Source organism: Lissotriton vulgaris, chromosome 9 (genome assembly GCF_964263255.1).
Source record: "Lissotriton vulgaris chromosome 9, aLisVul1.2, whole genome shotgun sequence".
Classification (NCBI taxonomy): Eukaryota; Metazoa; Chordata; class Amphibia; order Caudata; family Salamandridae; genus Lissotriton; species Lissotriton vulgaris.
Window position 1 is genome coordinate 1214804910 of NC_141697.1, and position 17243 is coordinate 1214822152.

General features: G+C 45.0%; 1 protein-coding gene across 2 annotated transcripts in view; it reads right to left on the minus strand.

The window, feature by feature from the left end:
- LOC147693063 (solute carrier family 26 member 6-like) overlaps window positions 1–17243 on the minus strand; it is a 240761-nt gene that overhangs the window by 211385 nt on the left and 12133 nt on the right. For both annotated transcript variants that reach the window (XM_086936875.1, XM_086936874.1), the window contains exon 2: window positions 16895–17095. In XM_086936875.1, the coding sequence (XP_086793001.1) occupies window positions 16895–17040 (146 nt within the window). In that variant the 5' untranslated portion in view covers window positions 17041–17095. The remainder of the gene's footprint in view (window positions 1–16894; window positions 17096–17243) is intronic.

Below are 17243 nucleotides of genomic sequence, written 5' to 3' on the forward strand. Positions count from 1 at the left end.
CAATCACATTGCTTCTAAATCCTCCATTCAGACACTTATACATCCACTCAGTTTTTAAGGCAGATTGCTATATATATATAATACTTATTTAAATATCGAAGCAAACCACATTCACTGGATGATGTCATCAGTGATGTCATCAGTGATGTTATTTGAGATGTCATCGGTGATGTCACTGACCATGTCATGAATGATGTAATATGTGACATCATCAGCAGTGGATTGCGGGTGCGTGAGTTATAGTTAGTACAACTAACTATAACGTGGGAATTTCAATGGTTTTGTACGAGTGAAATGTCCAACTAACTATAACATCCCTAAAACCTATGGTTTTTTCAGTGAATTTCTAAGGTTTTTTAAATTGTAATTCCTAACTATAACATGTCTGAAACCTATAGTTTTTTCAGTGAATTTCTAAGGTTTTTTTATATGCTAATTCCTAACTATAACATGTCTGAAACCTATGGTTTTTTCAGTGAATATATATATATTTGTATTAGAAATGACGCGGTACCCCAGAACTAGATAATGCTTAATTTAATCTTCACACAACAGTCCAACCAGCGAGTTTCAGCCCTCCTATGGCTTTTCTCATGGTTAGTGAGTCCTTCTTTTGTTACACTATTTATATACACAGTTATCTTAATGGAGCATTGTGGGATTTGAAGTGTTTAGATACATTTCACAAAACTTTATACAATTAAAACAAAATACTCTTGCGCTTAAGTCAGGCTATGGTTATGACCTTAAACTTTATACAATTAAAACAAAAGACTCTTGCGCTTAAGTCAGGCTATGGTTATAACCTTAAACTTTATACAATTAAAACAAAAGACTCTTGCGCTTAAGTCAGGCTATGGTTATGACCTTAACAGATTCATTTAGTCTGTTCGACTAATTATCTTTTCTTATGTCATCGCTGCTTCTGTGTGTTACAGATATTATTATGTTCTGTTATAGTACCAGTTCATTGTTCGATCGAGCTTTTCCTCCACAGAGTTTTTTGTATTTTTATCAACACTATGAGAGTTCATAATGCTATTAAACACAAAAGAGGGGCGAGGGTCAAGAGAAATTATACTCTACCACCCCATACCCCCAAGAAACTCTAATGTACGCACAAAAGGGGGTGTATAGAGTGAGTAACATAAACAAACAGAGAAAGCCCCAATAAGGCAAATCACTCTATTTGAAAAAACTGCCCTCACTCACATACCGAAGTATGTGACATGCTTCATCAGCGGGCCTGCTTGCAATACGCCCTGGTGTAGCCACACACAGGGCGGAGCATTAGGGAGGGGGAAAAAAATAATAAACTTCTCTTAACAAGACATATAGTCAAGACAATGGGACATAGACGACATGCAACACAAATCTTGGTGAATGCCGTGCAAGCACCAAGTGACCACCACTGAAAAGTGCGACGAAAAGTGCAGTTAGGAAAAGTGATTAAAACTGATTAAGGGTGTCAACCAGAACACAACCGTTGTTAAACTTTTCTTGACGCCCCTATCAGGATTTAAAAAAGGAAGAGGATGGGAAAAAGCCACAACGAGATAATTAGGAATCTCAAAGCTTCCATCCTACCACTGCCAGAGTCAACATGTTTCGACCGCTCTGTATGTGCCCATCGGGTCACTCCATAATGCTGCCAGCACTCTGCACACTATCAACCCCGGACGGACCCACAACTACTTGAAGGCTGCCCCGAAACACACACACGGTCCCTTCACCTGCCAGAACTGCAGCTACACCAGCCACAGAGCCGACGAACCACCCGCCAAGAAAGACCTCAACCACCTCCGACGCATACTACTGAACACCCACTCCGCACGCAAACACGCCGTCGAGCTCTGGAACCTGCTCAACACAACCTCCCCAGACGTCACCTTCCTGACAGAGACCTGGTTGAACAACTCCCCTGCACCCGACATCGCCATAGCCATCCCAGACGCCTACAAGATCACCCGCAGAGACTGCACCAAAGGAGTCGGAGGAGGAATCGCCATCGTCCACAAGAACAGCATCAGGGTCTCGACTAGCACCGACAACGCGCTCAGCACCGCCGAACACATGCATTTCCAGATCCACACAGACCCTAACTCCACCCTCAGAGGCACCCTCGTCTACCGATCCCCCGGACCCCGCCCCCAGGTCAGCGACTCCATCGTCGACTTCATCAGCGCGCACGCCCTGACCTCCACTGACTACATCCTCCTCGGACACCTGAACTTTCACCTTGAGGACAACAACTCCACAACCCTGATCGATAACCTTGCCAACCTCGGACTGAGACAACTTGTCACAATGCCCACCCACTCCGCCTGCCACACGCTCGACCTCATCTCCTCCTCAAGCCCGCACGTCTCCGTCGGCCACACCACCGAACTCCTCTGGACCGACCACCGCTGCATCCACTTCACCGTCCAAAAACCCACCACACACCGTTGCACCCAACAGATCCCCCGCCGCCGCTGGAGCAAAATCACCGTAGACCAACTACATGCAAACCTCGCTCTCAGCCCACCCACCGAACCCACCAACACCAACGACGCTGCCCACAGCCTCAGACGCTGGATCGAAGACTGCGCCAACACCCTCGCCCCGCTGAAGAAACCCTCCCCACAGAGACACCAGCAAGAGGACCAGCTGGTTCACCCCAGAACTCCTAGATTCCAAGCAAGCCTGCCGGAAACTAGAGAAGAAATGGCACAGTGAACAAATTCCAGACAGCCACGCAGCACACAAGGACGCCGTCCGCAACCACCACCACCTCATCAGGGATGCCAAGAAGACCTCCTTCAAAGACCGCCTCGCCAACAACGCACACAACAGCAAGGAGCTCTTCAACATCGTGAAGGAACTCTCCAACCCCAGCTCCAACACCAACGACATCCCACCGTCGCAAGCCCTGTACGACTCCCTCGCCACCTTCTTCCACCGCAAGATAGCAGACATCCACGACAGCTTCAACACCCAGACAGCCCCAACAGACAGCAATACAACAGACCCTCCGCACACCATAGACCACGTCCCTCTACTAGCCTGGTCAAGCATGAGCGTTGATGACACCATCAAGACCATGAGCACAATCCACTCATGCTCTCCGTCAGACCCATTCCCGCACCACATCTTCAACAAAGCAAGCTGCTCCATCGCACCCCACCTACGTAACGTCATCAATCTCTCCCTTGAGACCGCGACCTTCCCAGAGAGCTGGAAACACGCAGAGATCAAAGCCCTACTCAAAAAATCCAAGGCAGACCCAACAGACCTCATGAACTTCCGACCCATCTCTTTGTTCCTCTTCCCGGCCAAGGTAATCGAGAAAATCGTTAACAGACAGCAAACCCGATACCTCGAAGAGAACAGAATCCTGGACCCTTCCCAGTCAGGGTTCCGCAGCAACCACAGCACCTAGCCTGCCCTCATCGCCGCCAGCGACGACATCAGAACCCTGCTAGACAAAGGGGAGACTGCAGCACTCATCCTCCTAGACCTCTCCAGCGCCTTCAACACCATCTGCCATCTGCCACCGCATAATGCGCACACGCCTCCACGCCGCAGGGATCCGAGACAAGGCACTGGAATGGACCACCTCCTTCTTCTCCAGCAGAACCCAGAGCGTCTGCCTCCCCCGTTCCGTTCCGAAGCCTCCGAGATCATCTGCGGCGTACCCCAAGGATCCTCCCTCAGCCCGACACTGTTCAACATTTACATGGCCCCGCCCGCACACATCGCCTGACAGCACGACCTCAACATAATCTCCTACGCCGAAGACACTCAACTGATCCTCTCCCTCACCAAGGACACCATCACAGCCAAAGCCAACCTCCACGAAGGAATGAAGGCCGTCGCCGACTGGATGAAGATCAGCCGTCTGAAGTTGAACTCGGACATTAAAGAGGTCCTCATGCTCGGCTCCAACCCGCCAGCCTGGGACGACTGCTGGTGGCCACTGGGGGCAGCCCCGATCCCCACCGACCACGCACGTAACCTGGGAATCATCCTCGACTCAACACTCTCAATGACCAAGCAAGTCAACGCCGTCTCCTCCTCCTGCTTCAACACCCTCCGCATGCTCCGCAAGATCTACAGATGGATCCCGACAGATACAAGAAAGATAGTCACCCAGGCCCTCGTCAGCAGCAGACTCGACTACGGAAACGCTCTCTATGCGGGAGCCCCGACCAAGCTCATCAATCGACTACAACGCATCCAAAATGCCTCGGCATGACTGATCCTCTATGTACCACGACACAGCCACATCACCCCCACCTGAGAAACCTGCACTGGCTCCCCAACAACAAGAGGATATCCTTCAAGCTCCTCATCCATGCACACAAGGCACTCCACAAGACCGTCCCAGCCTACCTCAACAGACGGCTCTCCTTCTACACCCCCAACCACCAGCTACGCTCTGCCGACCTCTCACTCGCCGCCGTCCCGCGTATCCGAAGAACAACCACCGGCGAGAGATCCTTCTTCCACCTCGCCCCCAAGACATGGAACACCCTCCCACTGAGCCTACGACAGACCCAAGACCTGCTGACCTTCAGGAGGATACTAAAGACCTGGCTGTTTGATCAGTAGCGGCTCCCACCTCCCCCTAGTGCCTTGAGACCCTCTTGGGTATGTAGTGCACTTAACAAATGACTGATTGATTGACTGATTGATAATATTCACATTTCCATTATTACGGTCTCTGTTATGGGGTATAGTACCCTGGTGAAGTTATGTAGACAACATGTATCATTTCTCTCATAGTCTCATTTTTCTTTCATCCTACATTTGAAGTTTCTTTTTTGCTGTCCTTCATACCTAACATTTAAGGGATCACATTGTTCATAGTTTACATACTCCTGTTCTAAATATTTATTTGGCTATGTGTACTTTTCATTCAAGATGTATATAAAGTTCCACGTCGTTGTTGATGCCTCTGGGGGTTTTTGTCCTGAGTCTTATAATGAATCGCTATTGCATTTGGTGCAATTTTTTGACTCTGTCCCCTCCTTGTCCTGTTTTTGATATCACTTGGATTCCATAATAGGTCATTGCTCTCCAATCTCCTTTCTGGCATTGTGCCATGTGCTTCGCCGTGGCGTATGTCATGTCTCCGTTCTTCACTGCACGAATGTGCCCCAGGATGCGCTTTTTGAGCATACAAGTTGTGCTGCCGATGTACTTCATTCCACAATTGCACTCTATTATATAGATGACAATCTGTGATGTACAAGAGATGGTTTGATCAATTTTGATTATATTCCCATTGGGTTCCTGGATTGTGTTCATATTTTTGCCTATTTTACAGACCTTACATAGATTGCATTTTTTGAAACCCCGTTTGTTGATCTGTTAGCCAATTAGTTTGTTGGTTTTCTTGAAAGTGGCTTATGACCAGAAGGTCCCTTCGAGATTTAGTTTTCTATAGGTCACCCCTGGTTTAGGTCCCAACATCTTCCCTATGACTTTGTCCCCAGAAATTAGATGCCAGTACTTTTTGATTTTGTTAACAATTCTCCCACTTTCTTTGCTATATGTAGTCACAAATCTAGATGGTCCCTGTTCAATGTTGTCCTTGATTTTTGTTTTCAGAATCAATGTTTCCTCTTTTAGCTTTTTATCAATGCATTTTTTGCATTTTTTTAATGTTGTCTTCTTGTATCCTCTCATCCTTAGTCTGCTCATAGTTTCCTGAATCTTTTCTTCTGCATCCTCTTTTTTAGAACAATTTCGTTTCATGTGCATAAGTTCCCCATAGGGAATGCTTTCTAATAATGGTTTCGGGTGGAAGCTAGTCCCGTATAAAATGCTGTTTGTTGCAGTCTTTTTCCTGAAAAGAGTGGAGTGTATTTGATAATTTTCTATGTAGATTTTAGTGTCCAGGAAATCGAGCGCTTTTTCATTTGTAGTACATGTGAATAACAAGCCAATACTATTTGTATTAAGTTTCAGATAATACTCATTCAACTCTTGTTCTCTGCCATTCCATATTAAAAACAGATTGTCTATGTAGCGGACCCACAAGATGATTTTTTCTAGGTCCTCCTGGTTCTCCGCACTCCACGCTACTGTTCTCTCCCACCAACCCATTGTACTGTTTGCATAGTTCGGCAAAAAAGAAATGCCCTTTGCAGTGCCACATTGCTGTTTGAAGAGTTCTTTGTTAAATAATAAAATATTGTTTGTGAGGCACATCTTGATCATTTGTAGTAGCATTTGAGTCTGTTTTAATTCTGTCATGTAAACTCTCATAGTGTTGATGAAAATACAAAAAACACTGTGGAGGTAAAGCTCGAACAAACAATGAACTGGTACTATACCAGAACCTAATAATATCTGCAACACACAGATGCTGCGATAACATAAGAAAAGATAAAAAGTCAAACAGACTAAATGAATCTGTTAAGGTTACAACTATAGCCTGACTTCAGCGCAAGAGTCTTTTGTTTTAATTGTATAAAGTTTTGTGAAATGTATGTAAACACTCCAAATCCCACAATGCCCCATTAAGGTACCTGTGGGTATAAATAGTGTAACAAAAGAAGGACTCACTAACCATGTGAAAATCAGTGGGAGGGCTGAAATGCATTGGTTGGAATGTTGTGTGAAGATTAAATTGAGCATTATCTAGCTTTGGAGTGCCGCGTCATTTCTAATACAAAATTAAACTTTTGGCTAGGATCAGGCTCACACGTAGAGCACCCGCTGAGGAGCACGCTGAATGCATTAGGATCACTTTGGTGGTAATAAATATATATAAATATATACATCTATTCTACTATTATAAAGAGAGAACTAGGAACCTTTGAGGCAGGGAAACTCCAGAAGTACACCACCAATCACGACACCCAATACAGCGTTGGAAAGGGGAGTTCTAGGAGATGGACATATGCTATACATTTCTCCAACATATACATTACAAAGGTCAAACAACATTAGGGCTAAAGTAGTTTCTTGTGGGCGTTGTTCTGCTGTTAGGGAGTAGCATGGGCGTGTCAAACTAAACCTGTGGGCGGCAAAATTGCCAGAGGGGCAAGTCCCAAAATGCATCAAACTGGGGCTGCAACCTTCAAGCACACAGAAACCTTCAAGCCTTTACACAGGTGCCACTAGACACATAAAGAGCATTTTGTACACTACATGAAAAAACCTTCAGTGGTGTTAGCGTGTTACTGAGAACCGTTGTTATGTGTAAGTAAACATGTGGGCAGTAACATTGTGATAGGGGCATGCCTACAAACAAAAACATTACAAGTTCAATCTGTGCCATGGGCTGGGTACTCACTTCACTCTCAACCTCGATACATTCATGCCTTTCGTAAAGCAGGGTTCGGAGCAAACATAAACAAAGGGGCGCGGCTTCGTAAGCAAAAGGGGCGTGGATAGAGGGGCAAACTAACATACGTCAGAGCCCAAGTCACAGCGCACAAAAGGGGCGTGCCTAAAACAATCAACCAATCACGCTCCATTAACTAGAAAAATCACAGTAGTTCCAACAAAAAGTATGCTAAACGTTTAAACATTGGTCCGACACGCACGTGACAAAAAAGAAATACCACAATGATTGCTTCACGCACTCTGCCCATTATTGCGGTAGTATGCACAAACATGTTCGCGTTCGAGGAAGGGAGAAACTTTCAGCCTTTGAACAACTTCAAACATTGGCGCAGGGAAAACATTATCCCCGTCGTAGGGACAAAGCCATTCACGGAGGGATCACGGCAATTTAGTTGAGCACAGATAGTGGTTTAGTAAAGGTTATTCGGCGCCACTAAGAAAATCTCACAAATAATATGACTTTGGGGTTATATCTGACGGTGCTAAAAGGTAGAAGGAACCACCCTAATCTTCCCAAAAACGGCACGAGCCTTACACAAGCTATAACACTCCTTAGCACACGTAAGTTACAGTGATGTTATATATACAAGTGTTTCCACATTCTGATACAATCATGAAGAGTAGTTGTTATTGGTTCATCAATTCCTGTTTTATTCTTGTTCACTGGAAATTTTCAACGCAGCCGACACGTGTTTCGTCGTATTTGGGAATGTAACCCACGGCAATTTAGGCAGGGGGCGGACATTAAAATAAAAACATGCCGAATTGATTAAGCTGCATTTACATTGCCGAAACTGGCATGATGTATGCTAATTAACGGCGAGTACCGTTGTCGCACACTAACGTCCCAACAAGCAAAAAAGCAGATTAGAAAACAACAATTATTGCTTAACTAACTGCACACCTCATTTAAAGACGCGACACTAAAACCTTCAGGCACCCATCACTGTAATTGCAGCACAAAGTAAACAAACCCTTTTCACATTTCAAACAACATCAAAGGTTCTTGCTGGGGGCTGGGCAAAGGCGTTCGCAGAGGAATCACTCTATTTGCTAAGCAAAGGCGGACAGACTTTCACCATTTCCCCTACATCAAAGGTTCAAAGGTGGGGGCTGACAGTGAAACAAACACATGCCGATTTAAAGAAGGCTCATTGCACTTCAGGAAACAGACGTGCTGTTTGATTATTCACCGAGCTTTCCCTATTCGCACTGCTCTGTCAAAACCTCAGCAAAACTTGCTTCTCAGACACACAATGTTTAGAAAAGTGCATGCACACATTACTTCAACACTGAACAATAAACAATTTTCGCACTCATCTGTGTAATTGCAGCACAAAGACAAAAACCCTTTCACATTTAGCACTACATCAGAGGTTGCCACAGGGGGCTAACATCAAAACACACATCGCAATTTCACATTAATAAAAATAGACTTTCACAATAACAGCTGTTGTATGCAATCTTCATGGTACTTTGCTCTGAAGCAAAATACTATTCACACAATCCAGAAAGTTCACACTTCAGGCGCACACAATACAAATAATAGCACCAGGAATTCAAGCTCTCTTGCACACTTTCAAATACAGCCATCTTTGCCATTCCATTCCACTTTCACACTCACAAGACAATACTGCATTCTGCAAGACAGTTAACCATTAATAATGTAAAGCACCATTAACTACAGTCACAAAATCACACTTCCCAATGCTCACAAACAGAACTATAAATAATTCTGGGCCATTATTTTGGTTAAACACTAGCAGCCCCTACCAACGTTGCTCGGGGGAAAAACCTTAACAGTTCTCTCTTTATAATAGTAGTATAGATAATACTTTTGTAAATGACACACCTTTAACATACTGTACTCCACTGCTAACAGTCACTGGACTACATTTGCTACATTCTACTGTTTCATTACACTTTCATACCATATCCAAATCACACATAGCCTATTCCACGCATACCCATGATCCAAAAATGATCTACCATTTCAATTTAAATGCTTGCAGTTCCCTATTAACATTGCTTTTGCTTCTACTATTAACAAATCTCAAGGCCAAACATACAAAGTTATAGGCATTGACTTACGAGAAGACTGCTTCACTCATGGGCAGTTATATGTTGCTCTCTCTAGGTCTGGAAATGTGCAAAACCAATTTATTCTACGTCCACAATCAAATGAAACCAAAAATGTTGCGTACCGGGAAATATTCAAAGCTTTATAATTTTACTATTCCTAACATTTCACACATTACTTTTCTCCCCCGAACAACGTCGGACGGGCTGCTAGTATATATATATGTATGTGTGTGTGTGTGTGTGTGTGCGCGTGTTGTGTGATTGTGTGTGTGTGTAAAGATTCATTTTTTACTCATGATAATACAAAAATAAACAGGGGTATAGGTTGCAGGTATACTGCTATAACACATGTACCCATGCATATAGATTTCCTGTTTACTTCTGGTATTACAAATGTACACATGCATAAAATGCAAATACACAAATATCTTCCCTGTGTACTCCTGAAATTATAATTATAAAGACGCATACAGATGCCTTGTTTACTCCTGGCTCTAAAATGTAAACATGTGCACAGGTTCCTTGTTTTCTCCTAGAATTATAGATGTTATCATGTGTACAGGTGTCCTGTTTACTCCTTGTGCTACTACTATAAACAGGTGTAAAAGTTCCCTGTTTACTCCTGAAATGACAAATATAAACAGGCATACAGATTCCTTGTTTACTACTGGTGTTGTAAATGTTAACATGTGTAAAGGCACCATGTTTACTCCTTCCATCAAAAATATAAACATGTGTACAGGTTCCCTGTTTGCTCCTTGTATTACAAATGAAAACTTGTGCATAGGTTCAATGTCTACTCTTAGTGCTACAAGTGTAGGCATACGTACATGGCCCCGTGTTTTACTCCTATTATTCTAAAAGTAAACAGGCACACAGGTTTCCTGCAGACTCCTGATTTTACAAATACAAACATAAGGATTCCCTGTTTACTCCTGGTATTACAAATGCAAACTTGTGTACAGGTTCCCTGTTTACTCCTGATATTACAAATGTAAAAAATGTGTACAGGTTCCCAGTTTATTCCTATTATTACAAATACAAACATGCATTAAGATTACCTGTTTACTCCTGTTATTACAAATGTAAGCAAATGCACAGGTTCCCTGTTTAGTCCAGAAATGTCAAATACACACATGCATTCAGATTCCCTGTTTACTCCTGCCATTACAAATGTATTTTGTATTTGTATTTGTTTGTGGTATTTATAGAGCACTAACTGTCGCTCCGAAAGGAGCATCCTGGCGCTAAGACAGTGTACAAATACAAAAGTAAACCTAGATGGCCGCCATTACAAAACCGTCCGACAAACCATAGATCCAAGTTTTTAGTTGCTTCCTAAAGGCATTCTCCGGCGCCAGGAGTCTAAGGTATTGGGGCATGGCATTCCATGCCTTGAAAGCCAGTACCGTGAGGGTCTTACCTCCCTTGGTTTTATACTTGAATCTGGGGATGTTGATTAGATTACCACCTGACGACCTCAGGCATCTTTGAGGGTTATAGTGAGAAAAACGTCTCATAAGATACTTCGGACCTGTCTTATATAGAGCTCTAAAGGAGGTCAACAAGAGCTTAAACAGGATCCTCTTATGTAACGAAGCCAGTGTAAGGTCCGAAGCACAGCAGAAGCAGAGGATCTTCTAGGTAATTTAAGTACCAACCTCGCTGCTGCGTGTTGTACACTCTGAAGATTTTTTAGCGTGGATTTTTTCACCCCGGCCATCAGGCCGTTGCAGTAATCTAGACACGATAATATCAAGGCTACTGCCATCGTCTTTCTAACATATAAAAGATTCTTTGCTTACTCCTGATATTACAAATATAAACAAGAATGCTTATTAAATGCATTCCCATGTTCTAAACAAATTAGCATCAAATAGTTGCACCTTTCTCATGATTTAGATCTTTGATTCCTTTATTTCGTCACCTGTCTTTGAATCTTTTCCAGTTCACTTCTGTAACAACTATAAAGTAGCTACAGCCTAAAAGGACCCAAAACAGTTGCACATGTACTCTAGCTGAGACTTGGAGTAAGTCCAGCACCACACATGATCAACCACTAATACTGCAACACCCTTCCATTGAAAATAATGTAGAAAGGGATTTAAATCAACACCCCATTAGAAATAATATAACAATTAATTGATTTATATCTACCTTTTATAAATGTTAAATACATTTACTTAAATATTAAAACTTATATAGAATTAAAAAACGAATTTCACATTACTATATTTGGATATTTTGGATATTTGGAGGGGTATTTATAGAGCGCGGCGTTCGCTCCGGAAGGAGCATCATGGCGCTGTAAGTCCTTGAAACCAGATCGCAGAGTGATGGGAGGGGGGGGGCTAGATGGCCGCTTTAGTCAAGTCGTCAGAAAGATTAAAAATCCAAGTTTTGAGGAGCTTCCTAAAAGGCTTCTCGAGAGTCTGAAGTCTGAGATGTCTGGGCATACTGTTCCAGGCTCTAATAGCCAGGGTAGTGAGGGTTTTTCCGCCTTTAGACTTCAGATTGAACTTGGTGGGGGTTATGAGGTTTTCTTGTGAGGATCGGAGGGAGCGACTCGGATTATAATGAGGGAAGCGTCTGGACAGATAGGAGGGACCAGATTTGTTAAAGCCTCGGAAAGCTACGGTGAGAATCTTGAAGAGTATTCTCTTGTGCAAGGGGAGCCAATGTAGGGTTTTAAGGGCTGCAGAGATTGAGGATTTGCGTGGAAGTTTTAAGACGAGGCGGGCAGCGGTGTGCAGAACACTTTGAAGTTTCGAAAGAGTGGACTTTTTGGTCCCTGCCAGAAGGCCATTACAGTAGTCTACTCTTGAGAGCATAAGGGCTACTGCAACAGTCTTTCTGGAGTCGAGAGGGAGGAAGTTGAAGAACTTTCTCAGGGACTTAATTATGCCAAAGCATTTTCCTGCTACGGTCGAGACGTGGAGGTCGAAAGAGAGGTCAGAATCGAAGAGGACCCCGAGGTTTCTGGCCGATGAGACCGTCTGAGGTGGAGCTGCGGAGTTGTCAGGCCACCACAGGGCAGGGCAGAACGAGGCATTCTTTCCAATGGGGAGGATCTCAGTTTTATTTGAGTTGCAGCGGAGGTGGTTAGCGTCCATCCATTGAAAGACTGCTGTTAGGCAATGTTTAAGATTGAGCTCTGCCTTGTTGGAAATGTCGTCTAGGGGGATGATAAGCTGAGTATCGTCGGCATAGGAGGTAACGGTTATGCCGAACGATTCTATAAGGGTGAGAAGAGGGATGAGATAAATGTTGAAGAGGAGGGGGCTTAGGATGGAACCCTGAGGGACTCCGGAGGACACCTTTTTCTCATTGGATTGGAAGGAGCCAAGGGTGACGGTTTGGTACCTATCGCTGAGAAAAGATCTAATCCATGATAGGGCTGAGTTGGTGATGCCGATGTCTATAAGTCTGTTGATCAGGATGGAGTGGGAAATGGTATCGAATCTGCCGTGAGGTCAAGAAGGATCAGGATGGCCTTCTTCCTTTGGTCTTGAAGGATTTTGATGGTATCGGTCAGTTCGATTAGGGCGGTTTCGGTTGAATGCTTGGACCGGAACCCGGACTGCTGGGGATGGAGTAGGTTATGGGAATCCAGAAAGGCCTTGAGCTCTTTGTGAACTAGCTGTTCTGTTATTTTACCCAGGGCAGGTAGCAGTGTGATGGGACGGAGGTTGGTCAAATCCGTTGGGGGTTTGTTCGCCTTTTTCATAAGTGGCTTAACCACGCCTTTTTTCCAAGAGAGGGGAACAGAGCCGGAATTGAGGGATAGGTTGATTATTTCATTGATGATGGGGTTGACTTCATCAATGATGAGGTGGAGAATCTTGGGGGGACAGGGATCGGAGGAGGAGCCAGATTTGCAGGAAAGGATCGCTTCTCTGGTCTGAGTCAGAGTCACCGGGGTGAAGTTTTTGAGACTGTTAGTGGTCAGGCACAGTTGGTCCGGATCCGGGATTGAGTGTGCTGGAGGGGAAGGGGGGAAGTTTTTTTGAATGGAAGTGATTTTATCATCAAAGTAGTCGGAGATCTTGTCACATAGCTCTTGAGATGGGGGGATTTCAGGTTGGAGAGCTTTGGGGTTGGTGAAGGTTTTTACTATTGTGAAAAGGGTTTTTTGCTTTTGGCTGGCTTCTTTAATGGCGTTTACGTAATAAGTTCTCTTAGCTGATTTGATGGTGGAAAGATAGTTTTTCCTCTGTAGAGTGTAATTGCTGCGGTCGCCATTATCGTAGGTTCTGCGCCATTTACGTTCCGCTTTCCTGCAGAGTAGATGTGCGGCTGCTAGGTCAGGCGTGTACCAGGGAGCTTTGATTTTAGTTTTCTTCGAAGTACTGTCCTGTTGATTGGGTGGGCATCGTTTAGTAATTTCCTGTGAGAGCCAGTTGTTGAGGCGAACTGCATCTCTATCGATGTTACCGGAGAGAGAGGGGGCATTGGTTGGGGAGAAGGGATGGAGGATAAGATTTTTCTGAACAGTTTTCCAATTTGTAGAGTGGGCGTGATGAAGAGTGCGTTTTTTGCTGGGAGGAGGGGGGCGGCTGGAGATATGGAAGGGGATCAGACAATGATCAGTCCAAATCTGAGGTATGGGGGGCAGGGTGATGATGGACGGGAAATTGGAACAAACACCGTCCAAGGTGTGGCCAAGGGAGTGGGTAGGCAGCTTGACGCTTTGTTGTAGATTAAAGATTTCCAGTGTCTGCAGGAAGTTTCTAGTGTGAGAGTCAGCTGAGGTTTCGAGGTGCAGGTTGAAATCTCCCAGGAGGGTAAAGTGTGGGTAGCGGAGTAGGAAGTGTCCAAGAGCGTCGTTTAGGGAGTCGAGGAATTTAGCAGCATTGCCGGGTGGGCGGTAGATCAGGCCACCGGAGAGGGAGAGAGATTGACTGAGTTTGATGGAAAAGCCTAGTCCCTCTGCGTCAGTGAGAGGGTCAAGGCAGAAGGTGTGGCAGCTAAAGGTGTTCCTCAGAATAATTGCAACACTTCCTCCTCTACCTTTCTGTCTATCCTGTCTATGGAAGGAGTAACCCAGGGGGAGGGCAACGGCTATGTCGGGGTTACTGTCTTCAGTGAGCCAGGTTTCGGTGATCATGAGACAATCAAGGTCATGGTCAATGATAAGGTCGTGGATGTCCTGACTATGTTTGCACATCGACCTGGCATTTATTAGGCCACCTGTGAAGAAGGGTCGCTGGGTTTTGGGGGAGGTTGGCTGCTCGGACTCGAAGTTGAGTGTCCAGCGACATTTATTGCAGCTGGTGGAGCCGAGTACTTTTGACAGATCAAACTTACAGGGGCAGCCGAACCCACCTCGGAGTTGGCGAAGGTCGTTGGAAGCGTACCTGATGATGAGGGGGATTTGGGCAGGGGTTCCTGCGCCTGGCGCGGTCTTGGCGCGGACGGGCGCAGACGGGCTTGCCTTAGGCGCGCCTTAGGCGCGCAAACGGCGCTCCCGCTGCGCTCGTCCGCTGCGCGTCCTGTGCATGCACATTTGTGGGGAGAGGAAGGGGGCGTGGCTTCCAAGGGGGCGGAGTCAGCGCGCACGCCGCTGGTGATGGCGGCTGCAGACAAGGATCTGAGAAAGCGCGAACAGCTTTTAAGGTCAGCTGAGCGCTAAGGTGAGAGCGAGCGCTGAGTAATGCTGCGTTTAAAAAGGCAATTGATTTGTGAAACCACACAGAGAACAAAGTGTAGTGAGGTAAACAGAAAATTTTAAAAACAATGGAGTACCTCCAGCCCCGGCTTCCGCCTCAGGACTGGGACAAGGTTTACTAATGACCGCTAGGAATCAGCGGGTTGAGTAGAGTGAATAGGGGGCGTGGCCTCCAAGGGGGCAGAGTCAGCGCGCACGCCGCTGGTGATGGCGGCTGCAGACAAGGATCTGAGAAAGCGCGAACAGCTTTTAAGGTCAGCTGAGCGCTAAGGTGAGAGCGAGCGCTGAGTAATGCTGCGTTTAAAAAGGCAATTGATTTGTGACACCACACAGAGAACAAAGTGTAGTGAGGTAAACAGAAAATTTTGAAAACAATGGAGTACCTCCAGCCCCGGCATAAAATATTGTAATAACTTTCTGAATATTGTAATAACTTTCTGAATTCAAAAATAAATGTAACAGATGTGTTTTAAATACAACTTCAGAAATGTAATGTTAATTCAACATATGTAAATTAGTTAACTATTTAATTTACAAACAAGTTGATAGCATAGCTTTTTTATATTGTTCTACATTTAAAATAAAGGTGTAAAACTTATAACTTGGCAGCCCATGCCCAGCAGGAACGTGCAATGCCGTTCCCATTTCGGTGCCTTGATATGGCTCACATATGAGCCTCAGCACTCAAGAACCTCCCGACCTGGATTCCAGTGGGAATCTGGCCACGGTCTCAATATGGATTTGGCGGTGTGGTAGCGGGGGGCTGGCGTGGCGGCCCGCTGCCACACCTCCAAATTCATAATAAGGCCCTTAGTCCTTCTCCTTGATGGTCTAATAAGGTGTCCCATTCTTTTTCTGTGTACTCATGTGTTAATAACCTTTGCCATTGTCTCAGCAGATCAGATGTAGATTTTGAGACCATATGTTCTACATTTTCTTGTATAATCCCGATACTACACCTTGATATGAATCCAGTCTAAATATGTTTTACTGGGCGAGATAAAAATTTCATGAGGGGTGCCTCAGGAGTGATCTTACATTGTGGCTGAGTTTCAAATATCCCCATGTTTGATTAACTGAACTTTTAGCAAAGGTAAGTGAAAATTGTGCTTACAAATGCACATTTTGGCTCATTTTGTTTTTCAAACTCCTCTATGGGGAAACAACCCTTGCACCCCAAAACCCCTGGTAGAAGAAGTCATGGTCACTTGCTTTGCCTGATGGTATTCAGGGCAAGTATGATGTCCCACCACTTTCAAGCTCACCGGCTGACGTTGAAGGCTACTGCTTCACCCACCACAGCACTGGCAGTAGACCATCCTTCCTTACCCACCATGTACCCAGTGGCCCAGAGCGTGCAACCCCAGAAATTCACTAGGTGCAGGTGTGCATGTGTAGCTGGGCACGAGGAACCCCAATGGCTACCTAGCATTATACATGCCAATTCCAGGCGGCTGACCTTGAGGGCCTTCAAGGACCAGCTGGTAGCATTAGCAAACATTTAAGACATTTAAGACATTTGCACACTGCGTTTTCGTAAATGTCTTAAAACACATCTGTTTCCTGCTTGATTGCACCTAACTAGCCGTTTTATTATCTATTGGTGTCCGGATAAGCGCTGGGATGCCCGAGGGTAACTGCACGCTATATAACATTTTAAATAATAATAATAATAATCCTACCATGGTCCACAAATTGGGCAACTTGGACCCAAACCAAAAGACAACAATCAGCAGCAACAAGCATAGGACACAAAAAGTTAATGGTATTTCTATTCTTCCTAATTCATGATGTAATACCCACCTTAGCTTCACCTTCACTCTACTTCTCAGAGAAAGCCTCCTCTGTTGGTACCTGGGTGCCACCTCCTCCAGCTCTGCCTCGCTCAGCACATGCCGCCTCGAACAGATGCCCGCCGGGTGGTGATGGAGACTCGGTTCTTCCCTCATGTTGAGCTGGCTCAGCTCAGGTAAGCCAAGGGTTTCCCAAGCTGGCTTCCTGAATCTGAAATAAACAAGCAGAGTTTACTAACCGACATAGAAACAGGACTGGGTGATGTCCACTTCTCAGATTTCTCTGGTACACAACATAGAAACATCGGGGTGATTTTTTTTTTTTTTTTTAGCGCAATGCAGCTCAGCAAGTAAAGTTG